The 22970-nt window shown below is 40.0% G+C and overlaps 1 protein-coding gene across 6 annotated transcripts in view; it reads right to left on the reverse strand.

Annotated features, from left to right (window-relative positions):
* Positions 1-22970, reverse strand: part of LOC140197677 (adhesion G protein-coupled receptor L3-like) — a 587218-nt gene that overhangs the window by 43560 nt on the left and 520688 nt on the right. For all 6 annotated transcript variants that reach the window (XM_072257981.1, XM_072257983.1, XM_072257978.1 and 3 more), the window contains 3 exons: positions 19042-19210; positions 13174-13299; positions 8712-8808 (listed from right to left, as the gene is read on the reverse strand). In XM_072257981.1, coding sequence (XP_072114082.1) covers positions 8712-8808; positions 13174-13299; positions 19042-19210 — 392 coding nt within the window. The remainder of the gene's footprint in view (positions 1-8711; positions 8809-13173; positions 13300-19041; positions 19211-22970) is intronic.

Below are 22970 nucleotides of genomic sequence, written 5' to 3' on the forward strand. Positions count from 1 at the left end.
AACTAAACTAAAAGGCGAGGGTGTAGCAGTTATGACAGTTTAGCCTTAAAATCATCACCTCCTATGCAATGGCAAGAGTGTGCATAGCAATGAGTCGCAAGGCAGTCATCCTGCATTTGCAAGGTCTCTCCCAAGCAGAAATTTCACGGCAGACAGGAGTTTCAGGATGTGCTGTTCATGCTCTTCTGAGGAAGCACAAAGAAACAGACAAGGCTGAGAACCAGAAGCACGGTAGTCAGCCACGGAAACTGAGTCAGCAGAGGAGAGGTACATCAAACCGATGTCCTGAATTAGAAGTCTAGAACTACTATAATCTCTGAAACCACCATATCCAAGTACACCAGTCTACAGACCAGAGAAGTCTTGTCAGAAGTGATGTTCATAGAAGAGTGATGAGTCTGAATTTTAAATATTTGACTCAAACAGGAAGCAGTTTTCTGTAGCATAGCTGGAGAACACTACATGGATGAGTGTCTTCAGCAAACATTGAAGCATGGCGGAGGTTCCCTGTCCATTTGGGGTTGCATTTCTGCAAATGCAGTTGGTGATGTGGTCAGTATTAATGGTATCCTCAATTCTGAGAGGTGCAAGCAAGTTCTCATCCATCACACAATACCATCAGAGAGGTGTCCGATTGGTGCCAACTTCATCTGCAACAGGGCAATGACCCCAAACACATGGCCAAGGTCATTAAAAAAAAACAGTGAAAAAAAGAACATAGAGTTCTGCAACAGATGGTATGGTCTCCACAGTACCCTGATCTCAACATGATCGAGACTGTCTGGGATTACCCGGGGAGACAGAAGCAAGCCAAAGATTGCAGAGGAACTGTGGCAAGTTCTCCAAGATGCTTGGAACAACCCACTAGTTGATTATTTTCTTTTATAAAATTGCACAACAGTTTTGTGCAGTTTTATAAGAAAATTGATGCTGTTTGAAAGGCAAAGGGGGTCACACCAAATATTGATTTGATTTAGGTTTTTACTATTTAACATTCTTTATAGTAAATACGCATTTCATTATTTTTTAAATGTTTTTTTTATTTTTATAGATTTTCTTTACATGTGCTTAAGACTTTTTCACAGTACTATATACTGTATATAGTATGGAAGTACAGTATGAAAATCTGGCTGAGTGGTGCCACAACAACAATATCTCAGTCAAATGTTGGAGCTTATTATTGACTTCAGGAGGAGGAAATTGGAGATCCATGAGCCAGTCTCCATCAGGGAATCAGAGGTAGAGAGGGTCAGCAACTTTAAATATATCAGTGGTATCATTTTAGTGGATCTGTCTTGGGTCCAGCATGTAAGTGCCCTCATGAAGATAACACAGCAGTGCCTCTACTTTCTTAGAAATTTGTGAAGATTTGCCATGTCATCTAAAACTCTGACAAACTGCTATATATGTGCAGTGAAGAGTGTATTGACTGGTTGCATCATGGCCTGGTATGGAAACATCAATATCCTTGAATGGACATTCAAAAAGCCTACAAAAAGTAGTGGATACAACCCAGTCCATCACAGGTAAAGCCCTTCCCACCACTGAGCACACCTACACTGAGCGCTGTGCAGGAAAGCAACACCCATCATCAAGGACACCAACCGTCCAGGCCATGCTCTCTTCTTGCTGCTGCCATCAGGAAGTAGGTACAGAAGCTTCAGGACCCACACCACCAGGTTCTGGATCGGTTATTACCACTCAACCATCAAACTCTTGAAGGAGATGGGATAACTGAACTCAACCTCACTCACCCCGAATCGGAACTGTTCCCATAACCTATGGACTCAATTGTAAGGAACCTTCAACTCATTTTCACAATATTTCTTGCTTGCTCACTTGTTTGTTTGTTTATTTATTTATTTATTTATAATTTTATTTTGTATTTGCCTGGTTTGTTGTCTTTGCACGTTGCTTGTTTGTCCATCAAGTTGGGTGTGGTCTTTCATTGGCTCTATTATGGTAATTGGATTTATTGAGTGTGCTCACAAGAAAATGAATCTCAGGGTTGTATACGGTGACATATATGTACTTAGATAATAAATTTACTTTGAACTAATAAATTTACTTTGAACTTTGAAATACTCAGCAGCCATCAATGCTGAGAGAAAAAGAACAGATAATTGATAGATAGATATTTAATTGATCCCGAAGGAAATTATAGTGTCACAGTAGTATTAGAAGTGCACAGATATAACTATTAGAAGAGAAGTAGAAAGAATAAAAAATAAATTACCACAGTGTAACAAGAGAGTGTCATCAACTCCCTGGCTACAGGATGATTCATTATACAGCCTAATAGCTGAGGGTAAGAATGACCTCATATAGCGTTTTTTGGAGCAGCGCAGTTGTCTTCGTCTATTACTAAAAGTGCTCCTCTGTTCAGCCAAGGCGGCATGCACAGAGTGAGAAACATTGTCCAGAATTGTCAGGATTTTCCATCAATCTGTCATCAATCAGAAATGTTAAATGCAATTCAGTCTCCACTGATGCTGGCTGGCCTGCTGGTTATACAGTCGGCCCTCCATATCCGCAGGGGATTGATTGCGGGACCTCCCCGCGGATGCCAAGGTTTGTGGATGCTCAAGTCCCTTATATAAAAGCCTAAGAGAGCTCCTTAGGGTGATACGAAAAGCGAAAATAGCGTTCAGCGTTTGTTTTGCAGCGAGCCGTTATAGAGGCAGCGCACACCCTGAGCAGCGAGAGTGCTGTATCTCGATTTATTTTGTGCATTCGTTAGCAAGATGTGTCCTAAGGTAACAGAAAAGCTTAAGAGAGCTCATAAGGGTGTTACGCTTAGCGTAAAACTGGACATAATTAAGCGTGTCGATCGTGGTGAACGAAATAAAGACATTGTGCGTGCGTTGAACTTGCCTGCGTCCACCATTCGTACTATGTATTTACACACAGAGAGAAAGAATCTTGAAAGCTGCCGATGGTACTATTGGTTCTGCCAGTAGCGTCCTGACGAAGGGTCTCGGCCTGAAACGTCGACTGCACCTCTTCCTAGAGATGCTGCCTGGCCTGCTGCGTTCACCAAGACCTGACGAAGGGACTCGGCCTGAAACGTCGACTGCACCTCTTCCTAGAGATGCTGCCTGGCCTGCTGCGTTCACCAAGTCCTGACGAAGGGTCTCTGCCTGAAACGTCGACTGCACCTCTTCCTAGAGATGCTGCCTGGCCTGCTGCGTTCACCAAGTCCTGACGAAGGGTCTCTGCCTGAAACGTCGACTGCACCTCTTCCTAGAGATGCTGCCTGGCCTGCTGCGTTCACCAAGACCTGACGAAGGGACTCGGCCTGAAACGTCGACTGCACCTCTTCCTAGAGATGCTGCCTGGCCTGCTGCGTTCACCAAGTCCTGACGAAGGGTCTCTGCCTGAAACGTCGACTGCACCTCTTCCTAGAGATGCTGCCTGGCCTGCTGCGTTCACCAGCAACTTTTATGTGTGTTGCTTGAATTTCCAGCATCTGCAGAATTCCTGTTGTTAGCATATCATTCCTGCTTTTACTATACGTTAGTGTTATCTTAGGTTTTATGTGTTATTTGGTATGATTTGGTAGGTTATTTTTTGGGTCTGGGAATGCTCAAAAATTTTCCCATATAAATTAATGGTAATTGCTTCTTCGCAACCGAACGAGACGCGAGGCGAACAATGCTCAAACAACGAGTGGAGAGAGAACTTCCGGGTTTTCTCGATCCGCGGTTGGTTGAATCTGCGGATACGGAGGGCTGACTGTATTAAGATTTTTTCTCTTGTGCTCATCGGTTTATGCTGTAAGGTTAAGATAAAAGAAAAACTCTTTACAGAACATAAAGTATGCCAACACATGGCTCTATAACTGAGAACATGTACAATAATTCCACATTCCTTTTGATTTCATGAAATCTTCTTTGTTTCCATGGTAAATCACAAACAACAGAGTATAGTTGCTTCTACCACAGAGCTAGATACAGATATCCCACCCTGCAAAAACTCATTTCAGGGAGGTAGCACCATCAATTTGCGGGAGACTCCCGGAACTTCCGGGAGGGGTGGGATACATGCAATAGAGTAGCTTCTTAGCAGCTAGCCAGCTAGTTTAAATAACGTTAGCTATGCTAATGAACAAATGACACCTGTTAAATTCACCTCAACATGTCTTTTACTGTCTTAACCCACCATGGGCAATAGAAAAGTCACTGTTGCAAACAGTGCAGTGAGCACTGTCATTATTTTTGACCCCTATTAGGCAGTGGTACACCTTAGTGTATTCTGGGGTGAAGTACGTTTTATATTTTCTTTTTTTGGAACACTCTGCCATGGCACGCACTCTCTCTTGCGTGCTGTCTTTCGCGTTCCGTCTCGTGCTCTCTTGCTCTCTCTCAGGCTCTCAAAAAAAATCGATTTCCGGGATATTGCATATAATTTGCAGGCATCAGGGTGTCGCTATCAATATGCAGGAGACTCCCAGAAATTCTGGGAGAGGTGGGATGTCTGTAGATATGATTTACTAATTGATTTACAGCAGATTTGCTATCCTAAAATAAAACTGCCAACACTAATCAGTGTAATACTGTAGCAAAAATTGTGAGAGTTATTTTTGCCTTGAATAGATGTATCCTGATTGGAAAACTATTCAGAAGGATGAGGTGGAGGATCTCATTGAAACCTTTCGAATGTTGAAAGGCCTAGACAGAGTAGATGTGGATAGGATGTTTCCCATGGTGGGAGAGACTTGGTTCAGAGGGCACAGCCTTAGGATAGAGGGGCGCCCTTTCAAAACAGAGATGCGGAGAAATTTCTTTAGCCGAAGGCTGGTGAATTTGTGGAATTTGTTGCCACATGCAGCTGTGGAGGCCAAATTGTTGGTGTATTTCAGGCAGAGATTGATAGATTCTTGATTGGACATGGCACCAAAAGTTACGGGGAGAAGGCTGGGAACTGGGGTTGAGGAGGAGATAGAAAAAAGGATCAGCCATGATTGAATGGCAGAGCAGACTTGATGGGTCAGATGGCCTAATTCTGCTCCTGTGTCTTATTCGGATTACATGGAGAGGAATGAAATTCAATTTTGTTGAATTTGAAATATACATGCTGTCTTGGAACTGGCTTATCTGAATCCCAAGAGTGCCATCTGAAATCTGTACTAGAAGGCGAAGCTTGCCAAAACAGTAAGGCTTAGATTGAGAGTGGCACAATAGGTTTAAGGAAAGTTACTTCAAAAGGTTTAAGGGCTGAGCCACTTTTTATACCAACTTACTATCCTGCTGACACTTATATCCATCAGATGCCTGGATCTGTTTAACTCTCCTGCATAAGCCTCAACATTTAGAATGTTTCCTTCACAAAGAAGATGAAGACTTTGAAACACCAAGTGGGCTGAAATTTTTGTTCTAATGTTTCAAAAGGTTTGAGCATACAGTATCCTTAAGTCTCTTTCACCAGCACCAGGTCATTAACTGTTGTGGCTTCATTTTTTGCTGCTTGTAAGAACATATGCCAAAGTGTCAATAAGTGTTCCCTGTTGCTTTCTTGAGTATAAGAGGCAGTGGGTTTGATTAGCTCTTAGACTATCGTCAACAGGGGTTGCATCACAGTACGAGAGACCCAGGTTTCATTCTTACTTTCGGCATCATCTAACTGGATTTTAGCTCCTTAACTTAGAGATACAAGCTTTCCGGCCCAAAGAGCACACCCTGCCCAATTACACCTATGTGACCAATTAACTCACTAACCCGTATATTTTAGGAAGGTGGGAGGAAACTGGAGCACCTAGAGGAAAACCACACATTCATGGGGAGAACATACAAACTCCTTGCAGACAGCAAGGGGAACTGGACCCTGGTCACAGGTGCTGTATAGCAATGCGCCAACTGTTATATTACTCTGTTGCCCCGAGTTTGCCCATTCTCTCTGTGACATTCTGGGATTCTCCTCCAGGTGCTCCTACTTTCTCCCACGGCCCGAAGACAAGCTGGTATAATGCTGTAAATTACCCCTTGGTGCAGATTATTGACCAAACGGGAACTAATAGACATGTGAAAGAGAGAACAAGTTACAGGGAGTTCAGGCCGCGAGAGCGTGATTGATAGGATTCCTTCCATGCAACTGGTGGATTCGATGGTTTCCTTCAATGTCATTGTACGAATAACTTGGGATCATGGGCAGAACGTTATTTCTCAGATCCTTGTATCCTCTTGGTCAGGTGTAAGAAAAAATCTCAGTCTTCTTTTGAAAGTTGCTCATCCAATGCTTTAGATTTGTGTGGAAAGGAAGGTAATCATGGCTCTATTATATTGTTCAAACATCTAGCTATATTTCTTCACTCACCTTTTTAAAGGCAAATTCACAAACAAGTCACCTCTGCATTTATCAAATGGTGTCCTGCCTAAGCTGCAACCACAAGATCTCAATCACTTAAAGCCAGTTCATGTTGGCCTGGGCCTTGCAGAAGTATCCAAACACATGCATGTGTGGAGATCAGTGATTGTCTGGGAGAAGACAGAGGTGATGACAAAAGGGCAACACATTTGTTCATGGCACTTTATATTAACCCACAAGGCTTCTCCATTGCGAGAAAATCAAATATAATCACTCGGTAAATGAAAATCGAAGAAAAACTGCAGATGCTGGAAATCTGAAATAGAAACTTAAAGTGTTGGAAATATTCAGCTGGTTAGGTTTCAGGTCTGAGGCCCATTTTCAGAAAAGACCTGTTCTCAGGTCCACCTGAGTTGATCAAGTTGACTTAGACTTTTATTAAAGCAGAAATAGTGGATATTTAAAAGTTTAGATGTGCAACCTTGAATAAAACTAATCAAGTTTACTGTATTGAGAATGGTCACAATTTAAAAGTTGTTTATGGGTGTAAGGATGTGAGTAAACTACAATGTAACAGCTGAAGCTGGCTATCATCAAGGACTGAAGTCACTCAGCTCAATTTAACCAAACTAGTGTTCCCTGTTGGTGCTTGCAACATGGGAGAGAGAAAGAAAAACCTCCATTACTGTAGGTATCACTGGAAGATTTGATACTAATATTTTTCTTATCTCATGTCTGGTGCAAGTTCCTGCTCACCTGAAACCCAGTCTCAGGATTATTTACAACATGCTCAAATTCATCTTCAGCTGTATTTTTGAGAGAAGTACCAGTGGGAGTCGGTGATAACTGATGCAATTTTCACTTGCATCTTTTCTGCTCCACCTTCAGTGTCAGACATCTAAAGTGACTTCAGGGTCAGGTGATCAATGCTGATCTAAATCTCTATTTCAGGAACATTAAGTTCTGAAGCACCCCTGACGATTATATTGGGCATGTACAACAGCATTATCAGTCAGTGGGGTAGGCACTTGGCAAAGTAGCAACATTAAACTCAACACAGATTTGTTACTATCACATCAAGTGGGAAAAGGAAGAGTCCATTTGACACTTTAGTTAGTGTGCATGAACCCTCAAAATCATCTTTCCAAATGGATCACCACCACTGTAAAAAAGTATCTCCAGAATAGTTCCAATCTGCTCCCCACTGACAGCTTGTCCTTGAAGCAGATCACTTTATCGAAATGTGATATAGCTGAGAGACTACTGTCCTGAAAACCAACTACTAAGAGAGGTCATCACAAAAAAGAAAATATTGTGTATTTCCATGAAGACTAAGGCAGTCTTGGAAAGATAGAGGCAAGACTGGCACATATTGAAACAAAACATGTGGCTTACATGGAGACATACTGATCAAAGGATTATTGTTTGGTAAGGCCACCATTCATCAACCATACATAAGAACATAAGCACTTGAGAGATTTGTTGATCAAAATCATAAGCTCAGCAAATTTTGAACAAAAAAGCGAAATGAAAATGCAAGCTTAGCATATGGTAAAATTTGCAGAAAGTAATCTCGAGCGCAAAATTTATTATTTGACAAACAGTGATTTACTGCTGATGACTGGAGAAAAAATAATAAAGTATGTAACAATACACTAAAGTAAGCTAAATGCAAAAGTGATTGCAATCTGGCATAGACACAAAATCAAAACTCTCTCCAAACCAAAGGATCAGATATTTGAAAAAAAAAATTCAATAACACACCCTTAAACACAGTATCTCACTGTTTTGAGTTTCCCTGGTAGGCTTTTTACCCATGCTAAGAAACTGCAAAATACACAACGAATGATTATCAGCTTTCACTACAAGTTATTTCACTTAACATTGAATGCAGAAGCTAGTTTTAGATATATATTATTGCTCTGAGGAATCCAGAACTTAACTGACACGCATTAAATGAGGAACACTGAATTTTCTGCAGAAGATTACAAATGGGGAGAAAAAAAAAGAGACGGATGCAAGCCAGTGGAAACTTAAACCCTGAATAAACTTAGAAGATCCACATGTTTGCTTATTTGGAAATAGTGTAACCTCTGGTTGATGAACTAATTAGGTACTTCAATTGTTTAAAAATATCATTACTAATCCAATAATTACTGTATTCCTTTACATTTTTGAAAAAAAACTATTTAATCAATATTATAAGCATGCAATTTTACTTTGTCATTCATCAAAATAAACCCCAGCCAATGATATTCTTAACTTTATGAGATATATAATATTTAGATTTTACCCTTGCCCAATCCAAGAAGCTTAAGTTCCAAAATGACCATACATTATTTAGACATCAGCAATGTTATTATAAACTAACACAAAATTAACTGAAAGGCTTCCTCATTTTCACTAACCTCTATTCAATGATGCTGAACTGTTGATATCTCCTGTGATAAAGGAAGATTCGGACTGCTTTCGAACCGTATCATTCCACATCCTTCTAATCCGGCTCTAGAGAAAACCACAGCACAAGACAAGTGAGTCAATTACTCCTGTCCAGAGCAGATAGTTCACTCAACAGTGGAGTTCAGGAGAGTGTCTGCAATTATCTGCATAACCAACCAGGACACATCTCTCAGACTTCTCTTAACACCTTGCCACCTCATATTATGGAGCTGCTTCCTCCCTGCCCCTAAAGCTTCCAAAAATTAAATTGATCCAGCTCCAAATAACTCCTCTGCTAAAGAAAACAACTAAATCATTTTAAACAGGTATGCTAACACATCCTATCACAATTACAACCACATACAACTAACTAAAACAAACTAAGAGATTGTTCCATGAATCCATTTCATCTGACAGGCACAGTAATAATAGAAGGTAATAATAATTATTATTTTGAGAATAATAGAAAATGTATGACTCGTAAGAAAGCCATTCTGCCTAGTGGGCCTGTGTCAGTGATAAATCGCTCAGTTGAATCCCACATTCCTGCATTTGATCTATCGTGCCACAGGGCACAGCTATTTACATAAGTGTTCAAGCATTGAAAGAATCTGAAAGAGGTGCTGCCTAAAAAAGTATCTGCACCATCCAGATCATGCCCTATTCCCACTGCTGCCATCAGGCAGGATGAAACATGAAGCTCCACACCATGATCTTTTCCTCCACCCCCCACCCACCCTGCTTTCCACAGGGATTGCTCCCTACACAACTCCCTTGTCCATTTGTCCCCGCCATCCCTGCCCACTGATCTCCCTCCTGGCACTTATCCTTGTAAGCGGAACAAGTGCTACACATGCCCTTACACTTCCTCCCTTACCACCATTCAGGGCCCCAGACAGTCCTTCCAGGTGAGGCGACACTTCACCTGTCAGTCGGCTGGGGTGATATACTGCGTCCAGTGCTCCCAATGTGGCCTTCTATATATTGGCGAGACACGACGCAGACTGGGAGACCGCTTTGCTGAACACCTACGCTCTGTCCGCCAGAGAAGGCAGGATCTCACAGTGGCCACACTTTTAATTCCACATCCCATTCCCATTCTGACATGTCTATCCACGGCCTCCTCTACTGTAAAGATGAAGCCACACTCAGGTTGGAGGAACAACACTTTATATTCCGTCTGGGTAGCCTCCAACCTGATGGCATGAACATCGACTTCTCTAACTTCTGCTAATGCCCCCACCACCCCCTCGTACCCCATCCGTTATTTATTTATATACACACATTCTTTGTCTCTCTCTCCTTTTTCTCCGTTTGTCCTTCTGACTATACCCTTTTCCTTTTCCCTGGGCCTCCTGTCCCATGATCCTCTCATATCCCTTTTGCCAATCAACTGTCCAGCTCTTGGCTCCATCCCTCCCCCTCCTGTCTTCTCCTATCATTTTGGATCTCCCCCTCCCCCTCCCACTTTCAAATCTCTTACTAGCTCTTCCTTCAGTTAGTCCTGACGAAGGGTCTCGGCCCGAAATGTCGACTGTACCTCTTCCTAGAGATGCTGCCTGGCCTGCTGCGTTCACCAGAAACCTTGATGTGTGTTGCACGAAATTCAGGAACAGCTACTTTCCTGTAACCATCAGATTTTTGACCAGGCCTGCACAACCCTAACGTTATCTCAGTGCTGGAATACTATGGACCACAACACCACACTACCGTGGACTTGTCTCTGACTGTGCTTTGTTTTGGACTAAAGTCCCGTTTTATAATCTTTATTTGTCTCAATCTAGGTACCTGTGATGCTGCTGTAAACAAGTTTTTCCACTGTACCTGTGCCTCATTGGGCGTGTGCACAAAAATTTTACCTAGACTTGACCTGACATCCCAAAGGCGTATACATTGTAGATTCATTGTCCACTGTATATTGACCCCTGTGTGAAAGTGAGAGGTAAAATCTAGGTAATGAAAATGTGGGGGAAAATAAAAAATGTAGTATTGATGTAAATATATGGTTGAGGGTTAGTATAGATTCAGTGGGCTGAATGGCCTTCTGTGTTGTATCTATGATGGCTAAAATCAACATGGCTTTATTTTATTATAGTTGAAACATGAATTCAGGGAAGATAGTAATGATTTTACCAAGGGCTCACAAACCCTTCCTTTTCACTTTCTCGTACAGTGCCTGATAAATAACCTAAGGATTTATACAACAATATTTTAGAAACATGATCAAGGGTTTTTAAGAGTACATAAAACTTTCATACCCTGTGCTAAAGCTAAGGAAACACACATTAAGATTTCCATTTTTAAATTTTTCTTTAAGTAACTTCATTTAAATTCTGCACATCAATTTGATTTTAAATTAATTTTTAAGCTTCAGTTTGTGTTGTGAAACAGCAGGCCACACTCCTGAATTTAGAAAGATTAATTTTTGTCCTGATGGTTTAATTGGGCCTAACTGTGATCGCCCACAAGTCACGTAACAAAGGATGACACGCATCTGTCCAATAATGGCAACCTCACAGAGAGGATTTGAGATTGATCATGGGAAGTTGATTACTGGGGTGTCTTGTTACTGAGTGCTGTGAAATAAATACAGCCCAGCTTGTAGGCAGATGACATTAAATGTTCACTGCACAGCATTAAAGATTCCATACTTCATTTTTGCTTGCAATAAGGAAATGAGTAGAGCACAGTAAAAGTCTGCCATTAAAGAATAACTGAATGTCAATTAGAATCAGATAATTAAGTAGTTTTTAAAATGTTCTTTGTGCATATGATACTGTGTGATTATGTAACACACATAAAAGTTGCTGGTGAACGCAACAGGCCAGGCAGCATCTCTAGGAAGAGGTACAGTCGACATTTTGGGCTGAGACCCTTCGTCAGGACTAACTGAAAGAAGAGCTAGTAAGAGATTTGAAAGCGGGAGGAGGAGGTGGAGATCCGAAATGATTGGAGAAGACAGGAGGGGGAGGGATGGAGCCAAGAGCTGGACAGTTGATTGGCAAAAGGGATATGAGAGGATCATGGGAAGCCCAGAGGATGGGCAAGGAGTATAGTGAGAGGGACAGAGGGAGAAAAAGGAGAGAGAGAAAAAGAATGCCTGAAACGTCTTCCTAGAGATGCTGCCTGGCCTGCTGCGTTCACCAGCAACTTTTATGTGTGTTGCTTGAAATTCCAGCATCTGCAGATTTCCTCGTGTCAGTGTGATTATATGACTGGAGACTGCATATTGGCATCAGGTTGTTCAGTAAGCTCTAGTATCAAAATCGTATTATTTTGTTAAATGTTAAACAGGACTGTATGAGGACAATCACAACAATGCTGGAGGAACTCAGCAGGCCAGGCAGCATCTAAGGAAAACAGTATAGTCAGGACCTGATGAAGTGTCTCAGCCCGAAACATCATTTGTACTGGATGAGGAGCTCAGGTCCTCTAGTATTTTGTGTGTGTGCTTGAATTTCCAGCATCTGCAGATTTTCTTGTTTGTGACAGAACAGTATGAGGCTAGTTCGTAGTAGTCTGACTAGAAACTGAGTTGCACAGCACTTCTTCTAGTGCTCTGGACCTGAAAATAAAACTGCTGAATTCTGAATTGGAATATCATTGTAGCCCTTTCTAGCACAAGACTGGGTTAATCATAATATGTGTTTCCCACAAAACGAGGTAGCAATGTTCTGGGTGGGTAGTAAGCATCATTGATCACTCCTGGTATGCTTGCATCTCATTGCCCGAAGTACAACAGTGCAACGAGAGAAAGGACTCTTGACCAATGCTGAGAAACTGACTCACCTCAGATTCCTCTCCATAACCTATCACCCCACCAAAAGGCTCCAGTCACACCACCAGCTTGATTCTGGGCATCTCCACCCCTATACTGATCTCTAGCCTCTCCTTGATCCAACCAACTGCTTCAACCTCTAGCCAGTTTAATTTAGGTTTTTTCCTGTGAATGCTGCTGATCTTATATGACGTGCCTGTGATGCTGCTGCAGGATTTTCATTGCACCTGATTGTACACGTACTCATGCATGTGACAATACACTCAGCTTGCCCTTTTGTGAGCTAACAGAGGATCTCAGATAAATTATTTTTAACAGTTACTTCTACTAGAGAAAATCTAAAATGAAGAAAACTTGCATATTCCATAGCAACACACACACACACAATGCTAGAGGAACACAGTAAGTCAGGCAGCGTCTATGGAGGGAAATGAATAGTTGACTTTTCAAGCCAAGAACATTCATCAGGACTGAAAGGGAAGCGGGAGGAGCAGAAGCCAGAATAAAAATCTAAGGAGAGTGAAAGAAGCATAAACTGGCAGGGAATAGGTGTACCCAGGTGAAGGGGAAGGTGGGTGGGTGGAAGAGGGGGATGAAAGGGAATGATGTGAAAAGCTAGGAACAAAAGTGCATTTTCTATGTTGACGGCTTACTTGAGAGCCTGTAGAGTATCGACCGGGAGTTCGAGCACCTGATGTCTTTGCTGACCCAATAGAACTGTCTGTGCTTTTCCGACTGCAGCACTGGGTACGGAAGCATTTGCCATATTCTTTCCTCACCTAAACAGTATAAAAGAAACTTGCTTAAAAAATCTCAGTCCACGAACAAATTAAGTTTTTGTAGTCCTGTTTATGCCACCATTCATTTCATTTAAAATATTATTAGTTCCTAGATGAATTGAACTGAGGTAGTACTATTACCAAAATCAATCAAAAAGTAGAGTCAGCCTTCAATTAATATAACCATAGTATGTTTTCCATCAAAAGCCTGAGATTAAAAAGACATTTATTATGGACAAGGAAGAATATTCTCTTTACAATTATTTCCTTATCTCAGTAGAGACACACTGCTTTGAAGATGTTCTTCAGCACATGATAGGTAGGTATTTCCATAAGTGTCATTAAAGCCACACTGTCTTAAAACTGCAAGTGCAATGTTCACACCAACTCTATAGTTTTACAGGCAGCAGTTTAACTTAAGGCTCTATTTCCGTTGCGTTCTCCCATTCCATCATTATCTGATGTCCATGACTATAAGCTCTAGTCTCCTCCATGTTTAATTATAATTTTATTGATTAATTTTGATTGTGTTTTCCTTACAGACCTTGTATCAGTATAGAATCTCAAGATTAAATTTGATGAACATCTGATGTCTTTCCTTTTTACATCCCTCTTTTGGTAAGAAGAGCAGATTTGCCCACTTTGGTAGAGGTGTGTGTTTCCCAGGATGCCACATAATTGCAGTAAGACATTGCCACCAATGTTCTTCTACCTTCTATACCTTAGCTATCAGTGACTTATTAACACTAATACTGTTCAATCTGTCACTATGTAGAAGACACACTGTCTTTCTATTTTTTCCCCAACACAAAGGATGCTCACATCTTTTCCCACTTATATTCCACCTCCCATGTCCTCGCCCATTCAGTTAGCCTCTCTATCTAAAAGGAGAGTAAACCATATTAAACAACATAAATCTCAGTTAATACCACCAATGTATGATTTTTTAAATCAATAACATGAGATTGAGATTCAGTTAACTTGACAGTTCAGTACCATGTCGAGAGTTCAAGTTAACTCAAATGAACTGAACTTGAAGCCTCTGTACATTCTAATCACAACCCACAATTCCACTCACTTGGTGACAACAGCAAACCTGGAAGCACTTGTTACACTTTGTCTATTCACCCAAGTCACGAGCATAGGTTGTGAAGAGTTGGGTCATCTGTGCTTTGAGTCCCATTCTGCTTTCTGTTCATTACCCAATCTCAATCTTCACCAGTATGTTTTCACATCCTACCAAATCTTATCTGTTTGAATTAATCTCTTCCATGATGCATTATCAAAAAGAAGTACATCATCTGGTTTCCCTCAACTACACACTCAAAAAACCCTCAACAATTTTTCATTTCATAAGTCTAATACCCAATCCATGAATTATTTTCTAGTTTATTTCCTAATTTAAAGATCTTGGACCCACCTTCACCTTAATCAGAACATCCAGCAAATATGAACTCCAATTCTAAGACATCTTCAAAAAGATCTTATTTTCTTACAGTACATTTAAGTGAGCTTTTAATGACATACTGAGCCACGATTAGTGCTTAAGTAGTTTTCTAGTCCTGTAACTAATGTTACACATGTAAACTGGCATTCCTTTGAATAAATATTAAATTGTAGTCTTTGTCTCTTTAAATAATAAAACAATTATTATTTTATTTTTACATTACTTCAACTCTTCAAACTTATGCATACTCAGGAAGAAATTTGAGCAAAACAATTATATTTCTCATCAGAAATTGCGACATGCTAATCCAGGATGGGCACTGAAGATAGTTTCTATTTACAAACAACAAACAACTGCTTGTCCAGATACAAATCATGCAGCTGTGTCCTAACCTAAATCAATTCCACTGGAGTTAAGCAAAGAAAACAAGAGAAAGTTAATACAAACTGTGAAAGCTACTATGGCAGTCCTGCATTTGAATGACACACTGACTAAGGTAGGATCAAAACAGAAAAGTACTGGAAGCACTCTGTGTCAGGGAGCATCTGTGGAAAGAGAAATGTAACGATTCACATCTGGGACCCTTCAGTGCAATCGGGAAAGAGAGAAAACAAAGTTACTTTTAGATGGAAGAGAAAATGCAAAAGAAATATGTAGAACAATAAAAGGAGTATTTTTGATACAGTGAGGCCAGATGACTTAATATGGCAATTAAACTGGAATTGAGATCAGATTAATGTTTACTGTTCCTCTCTCCACACATGGTGCCTGACCTACAAGGGTGACATTTAAAAAGGAACTTGAAAAAGTTTAGAAGAATATGGGTTAAATTAAGGAAAATGGGATTAGCTTAGGGATATCATGGACAAGTTGGGCTGAAGGACCTTTTTCATTTTGTGTAGCTCCATGGAATCTATATCATACCTCCTGCTGAAGGTCTCTGTAACTTAAGGGCATTGGGGGCACGAATCATGAAAGGTTTTCTACTTAAATTGATTACTTACTTAAACATCTATGCTGAATATGCTCTCATAGAAGAAAGTCTTTCATAATGTTAAATCTGCTAACATGGGGAATACTTTCAAAGGACTGAAAAAGATCTCACAGATGTGAGATTCGTTTGAGTGTCTGCATGTTGTGAAGGATTTTATGCGGTGCTTCTAGTTATGAATATATCTTACCTATCTAGATTAATTTCATTCAAATGTCCTCGTGTTTATAAATACAGAATTAAAATGCCAAGGAAGTTTTAATGACATGAATTGAAATTAAATCAATTGTGCTGATGAAGACTTACATTTTCTAACCTTTCAAATAACATACTGTCATATTTTCTAGTCTCATTATCTTGCTATTGATCAGATGCTCACAAATGAAAGATCTGATATTCTAATTGCTTCACCATCAAAAATCCACTAAACATACGAGTTATCTATTGTCATGCACAACAGAAGAATGCTAAAAAGAAACTTGTTTATTTCAGTTGTGTAAAATGTATAAGAGGCTTCAAATTCAAGTTTAAATGTCATACACAGGAATACAGCCAAACGAAATAGCATTCCCATGAGGCAAAGGTGCAAAACACAGAACCAACACAACATACAGCACATATTAAGTATGATCGCAAAAAATCATAGTTATTATATATAAAATAATAATAATAATAATATCTTAAGACCCTCAGTGTCATGGCCTGTAGATAGATTGTGCATGATTATTGTCCTGAAGGCACATTTCTGCAAGAACAAGACACAGCAGCTCCTAATCTCGTGCAAGTACAGCTGTAGATGACAGCAATCCAGGTTGCCTTCCTGGGAGTGAACATGGGAGAGCCCCAGTGATGGGAAGGGCCAGCCCCCAACCCAGTATGGAATCTAGTGGCACACAGCCAGCTCTGGTGTGTCCTTCACCAGCACCACAACAGATGACCATGAAGTTCTCATGAAGTTCTCATTCGCGCAACAACCACCTCCACCGTCAGTCTCACCAATGAGCCAGTAGTTTGGACTCTCGGTATTCTACATTACCAATGTTCATCAAGGTCTTGTGATCACAAAAAAAATGCCCAAGACAATGACCCACACCGTCTGTTCGACCGCACTCTGCACCCAGCCTCTGACACCATCTTCCCTGTGTTACTGGAAGCCATGCATTTAAGGTGAGGGAGGCAAGTTCAAAGAGATGCCAGGGGTTTTTTTTTTAAATACAGAGAGTGGTAGTTGTCTGGAACAGGCTGCCTGGGGTGGTAGTGGATGAAGTTGCTAGTTAGACACATGAACATGGTGTAGATCATGTACAAGCAAGAGATTTAATTGCATTTGGCATTGTCTTTAATGCAGCCATTGTGGGCAAAAGAGCCTGTTCCTGTGCTGTACTGTTGGATGTCCTATCTTACATTGCACATGCCCAAGTGAGGAGATGTTGAGGTACAAAGGGAAATCTGAGGCTCAGAAAGATTGAATGCTTGCTCAAAGTAAGGGATTACTCATGGTGTAATTCAGTTCCATTAAGAAAATGGTCACATAAATTTTCCATGTGATTTCCACCCTAGTTATAGAGTAAATTTGCATGGATTGAAACAAAAATTTAAGAGTTACAATCACACAATGAAGCTTCCATGAATTTTTACACAAAGTCAGAAGGTTATTTATTCATAGAAGTAATCTTTGCCTATAAAAGAGGCAGCACTTCATGGAAGATTGGAGAATTCCTACCAAGTATGCTCTCAGGGTTGGGGGGGAGGGGAGGTTGCTAAATTGTATACAGGTTAGCCTCAAAGTCACATAATTCCACCAGTGAAGAGTTGTAATGAACAGTCAAATAAACCCCGACTCATGCTTGCTGATGTTACCTTCAGTTTCAGTAAGTCTAAATCAGTCACATTTAATTAAATGGACACAACATTGTGGGCTGTAGGGCCCAGTTCTGTGCTGTACTGTTCTATGTTCTTCTATGCTTTGACCTGATCTGGAATTTGAACCCAAGTATTGGAGTTAGTTGAAATCACTACCTGTCTGAACAAATTCTCACTTAAATTATTTTAAATTCTGTGCATCATTGGCTTGAACTCTGCCAATAATTGGTTATAAACCTAACTCAACTTTATAGTATTGATTACTGAGCATTTTTATTTCAGAATTGCATTATCAAGCTTCAGCAAAAATCCCAGAAAAACAAGAGGCTACAGTGGGATGCAGATTCAGCTAGCTCCATCACAGGAAAAATCCTCCCATCATTGAAGACATCTTCAAAAGGCAGCATCCATCACATAGACCCTCGCGTTCAGGACATGCCCTCTTCTTGTTCCTACCATCGGGGAGGAGGTACAGAAGACCCACACTCAACAAGGTTCTTTTCCTCCACCATCAGATTTCTGGACAGCCCATGAATCCATGAACACTACTGTGTTACTCCTTTACTTTTGCACTATTCATTTCCTTTTGTAACTTAGAGTAAAATGGATGTTTTTGAACTGCACTGCTAATAGAAAATTACAAATTTCACATCATACTTGTCAGTGGTAATAAATGTGATTCTGATTATATGCCAAAAACAACGAGATTAGTAAACCCTGGGCAAATTGTACCAAATGCACTCATTTCAGGCACACATTCTTCAGCATTCTCCCCATCACTATGTGGGAGATTGCGTGGCCACCTCATGATCAAGCAACTGTATGGAGGAATATTATCACCACGTTAATTTTGAGCTTAAAGCAACTGATGCATCCGATATGAAACTCAAAATTGTCAGTACAGGTTGTAGAAAAACAATGAATTCAACATCTCAAAATATAAAATGTCAGTCTATCTGGATGAGAAGAAATCTTCTAATCTCAGTCTGATTTATCATGCACTCCTGACCCTATCACTACAAAGAAACCCACTGGGTTATGACAGCAACCTCTCATCTTTATCATCTCATTAAAATTACAAACTACTTCTGAACAGATCATCTTTCTGCTGATACAGACATACTAAAACATTAATAGAACATTGATTACTCTAAAATTAGTATTTCCTGACTTCAGAAGGTCAGAGTTTAAACAATAAACACTCAAATCCGAAAAGACAATTAAAGATAGTTAAACAAAGGGGTAAAGGTTAATGTGTGTAGAAAAATTAATGAACTTTGACCAGTCTTTTCCAATCTCCTTACACAGCAATTGACTTCTTCATTATTATGATAACACAGTAAAACCATTACTATGAAGATCAAGAGAAGTCATCAGATGTTATGCTCCTCTCAGCTCACATAAGAGTTATAAATATGTTCTTCTGACACACAGAACTAACCTTCTTTTGTAGAACACAGTGGAAAATGAATATAAACATTCCCTGAAGTGAGTTGAAAATGGTGAAGAGATATGCCATGATAACAGTGCTTTCATTAATGAACATAAGTCCGAAAGCCCACGTGAGTCCAAGAAGGCAAAGGAGAGCTATGGCACCAATGACCCATGATCTGTAAAGAATAAAAACACAAATTATTTCATGCAGTTTCACATTGTTTCTAAGAAATGGAAATTCTTGTCAAGTTTAATTATTTCAGTCTTCCAATCTCCAATTAAACAGAATGTTTTCAAGTTATCTTGTTTTTTTTTTAATGGTACTTTTAATCACTGTGTCTTTACTGATCTAGAATAGGGTTCTTTTTCTTTATAAATTGCATAATATTTAAACCAACTTAAATGTCTTTCATTATGGAATTTTACCAGTTGGAAAGCAACACAACATCAATAAACATAGGCAGCATTGGAATATTGAGATATATCTGTTGTGGTTGATGATTAGCATTTAAGAGCAGCTTCCAGGAAAATTAGATCATGATTCCACAAATTTAGATCAGAACTTCTACAAAACCAGCAGGAAACAGATCGTAGGGTCTCTCTTCCCATCTCCGTCCAGAAGGTCCATCCCACCTCCCGTCCAAAATGCAAGGTAGAAATAAGATGTCAAAAGCAAAAAAGACGAGAAATTAAATAAGAGGAAATAAATGAGTTAATTTGCTGTTAGCAGTGAAATCAAAATGGTCACAAAAACACATCATTCGTGCTGTGGAATGGGGATGGTAACAGAAACAGGAGAAGACTCTTCACCAGAAGAACAAACTGAAATTATTAATGCTGTCAACATTTTCTGTTAAAAGGTCACTTCTTACCCAAACCGCTCATTTGCCCAAAACTAGACCTTTGTTTTGAGAGTCTTGTCATAAGAGCAAATGCAAAGGCAATCACTAGTATTGCAATATTTTAATTTTTTTCTGTTTTAATTATTGCTCAAATTAAAGCACGTACTCTAAACTGCTTCTTTATTATGAATTAATTATGCAATGTTAATTATTATGTTTGAGAGGGAGAAAATAAAGTCAGATGTACCCATATTACAGTGGAGTACTGCACAGGGAATTACAAAGGCATGAGTGAGGAACTGGCCACGGTTAATTGGAAGGGGACTCTCGCAGACATACGGCGGAACATTAATGACTGGAGTTTATAAGGGCAAGTCGGAAGGTGCAAGAGAAATAGATCACAAAGATGAAGGAGTATTCTGAAGGGAGGCGAGGCAACCGTGGCTGACAATGGAAGTCAAAAACAGCATAAAAGCAAAGAGAGGGCATATTATAGAGCAAAAGTTAGTGGGAAGTTAGAGGATTGGGAAGCTTTAAAAAAAATCCGAAAGCAACTAAAGAAGCCAGAAATAGAGCAAAAATTAAATATGAAGAAAAAAATTAGTCAATAATATAAAAGAGGATACAAAAGGTATTTTCCGATATATAAAGAGCAAAAGAGAGGTGCGAATGGATATTAGACTGATAGCAAATGGCTCTGAATATGTAACAATGGGAGACAAAGAAATGGTGGATGAACTGAATAAGTATTTTGTATCAGTCTTCACTGTGGAAGACACAAACCTAATGCTGGAAGCTTGAGAAGATTAGGGGGCAGAAATGTGTGCAATTGCTATTACACTCACTTCTCCCTCAGGAGAAGGTGCTTCGGAAGCTGAAGGGTCTGAATGTAGGTGAGACATCTGGGCCAGATTGACTACATCCTAAAGAGGTAGTTTAAGAGATTGTGGAGGCTTTAGTAGTAATCTTTCAAGAATCACTAGATTCTGGAATCGTTCACAAGGAGAAATGCCACTCCACTCTATTAGAAAGGAGGGAGTCAGAAGAAAGGATATTACAGGCCAGTTAGCCTGACTACAGTGGTTGGGAAGATGTCAGACTCCATTATTAAGGATGAGATTTCCGGGTAGTTGGAGGCTTATGAGACAGTCAGCCATAGTCATCATGGTTTCCTTAAGGGAAATTTTGCTGACAGACCTGCTGGAAATCTTTAAGGAAAGAACAAGTAAGATAGACAAAGGAGTCAGTGGATGTTGTTTACTTGGATTTTCAGAAGGCTTTTGACACGGTGACGCACATGAGGCTGCTTAAACAAGATAAGAGTCCATGGTATTACAGGAAAATACTAACATGGATAGGAGACAGGTTGACTAGAGAGAGACAAAGGGTGGGAATAAAGGAGGCCCATTCTGGTTGGCTGCCTGTGACTAGTGGTGTTCCGCTTGAGTATATTGGGACTGCTACTTTTCACATTATATATCAATGATTTTGATGATGAAATTGATGGTTTTGTGGCCAAGTCAGCAGATGATACAAAGGTAAGAGGAGGGGCAGGTAATGTTGAGGAAACAGAGTCTGCAGCAGGACTTAGATTGGGAGAATGGGAAAAGAAGTGGCGGTTGGAGTATAGTGTCGGGAACTGCATTGTCATGCACTTTGGCAGAAGGAATATAGGCATAGACTATTTGCTAAGTGGAGAGAAATTCAAAAATAGAGCAAAGGGACTTGGGAGTCCTTGTGCAGGATTCCCTAAAGATTAACTTGCAGGTTGAATCAGTGGTAAGGAAGGCAAATGCCATGATAGCATTCATTTCAGGAGTACTAGAATATAAAAGCAAGAATGTGATGCTGAGGCCTTATAAGGAATTGGTCTGACCACAAGTGGAGTATTGTTAGCAGTTCTTGACCTCTTAAAGATGTGCTGGTATTGGAGAGGGTCTAGGGGAGGTTCTCGAGAACAATTCCAGGAATGAAAGGGTTAATGTACTGTATGAGGAGATTTTGATGGTTTTGGGCCTGTATTTGCTGATGTTTAGAAGAATTGGGTGTGTGTGGGGGGGGGGGAATCTGATTGAAACCTATCTAATATTGAAAGACCCAGATAAAGTGGATGGGAAGAGAGTGTTTCCTATACTGAGTGAGTCCAGGACCAGAGGACAGAGCTTTAGAAGAGTGACGTTCATTTAGAACAACGATAATAAGGGATTTCTTGAGCCATAAGGTGGTGAATCTGTGGAATTTATTGCCATGGGCAGCTGTGCACTTGAAGTCATTGATTATATTTAAAAGTGGAGATTGGTAGGTTCTTGGTTAGTCAGGCTGTCAAAAGTTATGGGGAAAAGGCAGGAGAATGGGGTTGAGAGGGATAATAAATTAGCCATGATGGAACTGCAGAAACATCATCTGAATGCTCTAATGCTGCTCCTTTGTCATATGTGACTAAACACAGCTAAATTTATTTTTCTGAATTGTACTCAATCATAACAAAGCATTTGTAAGTAATTATACACAACACAGCAGGTTTTACTTTTTTCATGATATCATAACCAAACCTGCTTACTAACAGGAGAATTCAAAGTAAACTGCAAAGGTATTAGTTGCCTGTCCCTTGTTTCCTCAAGAAGACATCTTCTTAAAGGATCCTGGATTATTATACAGATGGTATACCCCCATGCACTACATTGTTCAAACTAGCTCAAACTTGTCCAATAACTCCACTTCTTGAATAAAGCATAATATTATTTATGAATATGTTGGAAAAGAACACTGTTGCTAAGCAGCTCTGTGAATATTTAAATAAATTTCCTGGTTGCTCTACACAGTTTGCTCTTCCTTCTCTATGCAGATGACAGAGGCGACGATGGAGAAAAATATTATGGATGGGGCCAGCTTTCAGTACATGTCAAAGGCCACACAACATGACGCTTGTAAGTTATTCAGATCATTCTTACTTGATAAAGGGTCTGTTATCCTCACAGCTAAAGAATGCATGAATGCAAGGACAAAAACAGCAAAATTAGAAAATAATGGTTTCAGCAGCAAATAATAAAATAAAGAAAATTGAACCACCAGAACAAAACTTCCTCCAGCTGCT

Source organism: Mobula birostris, chromosome 5 (genome assembly GCF_030028105.1).
Source record: "Mobula birostris isolate sMobBir1 chromosome 5, sMobBir1.hap1, whole genome shotgun sequence".
NCBI lineage: Eukaryota > Metazoa > Chordata > Chondrichthyes > Myliobatiformes > Myliobatidae > Mobula > Mobula birostris.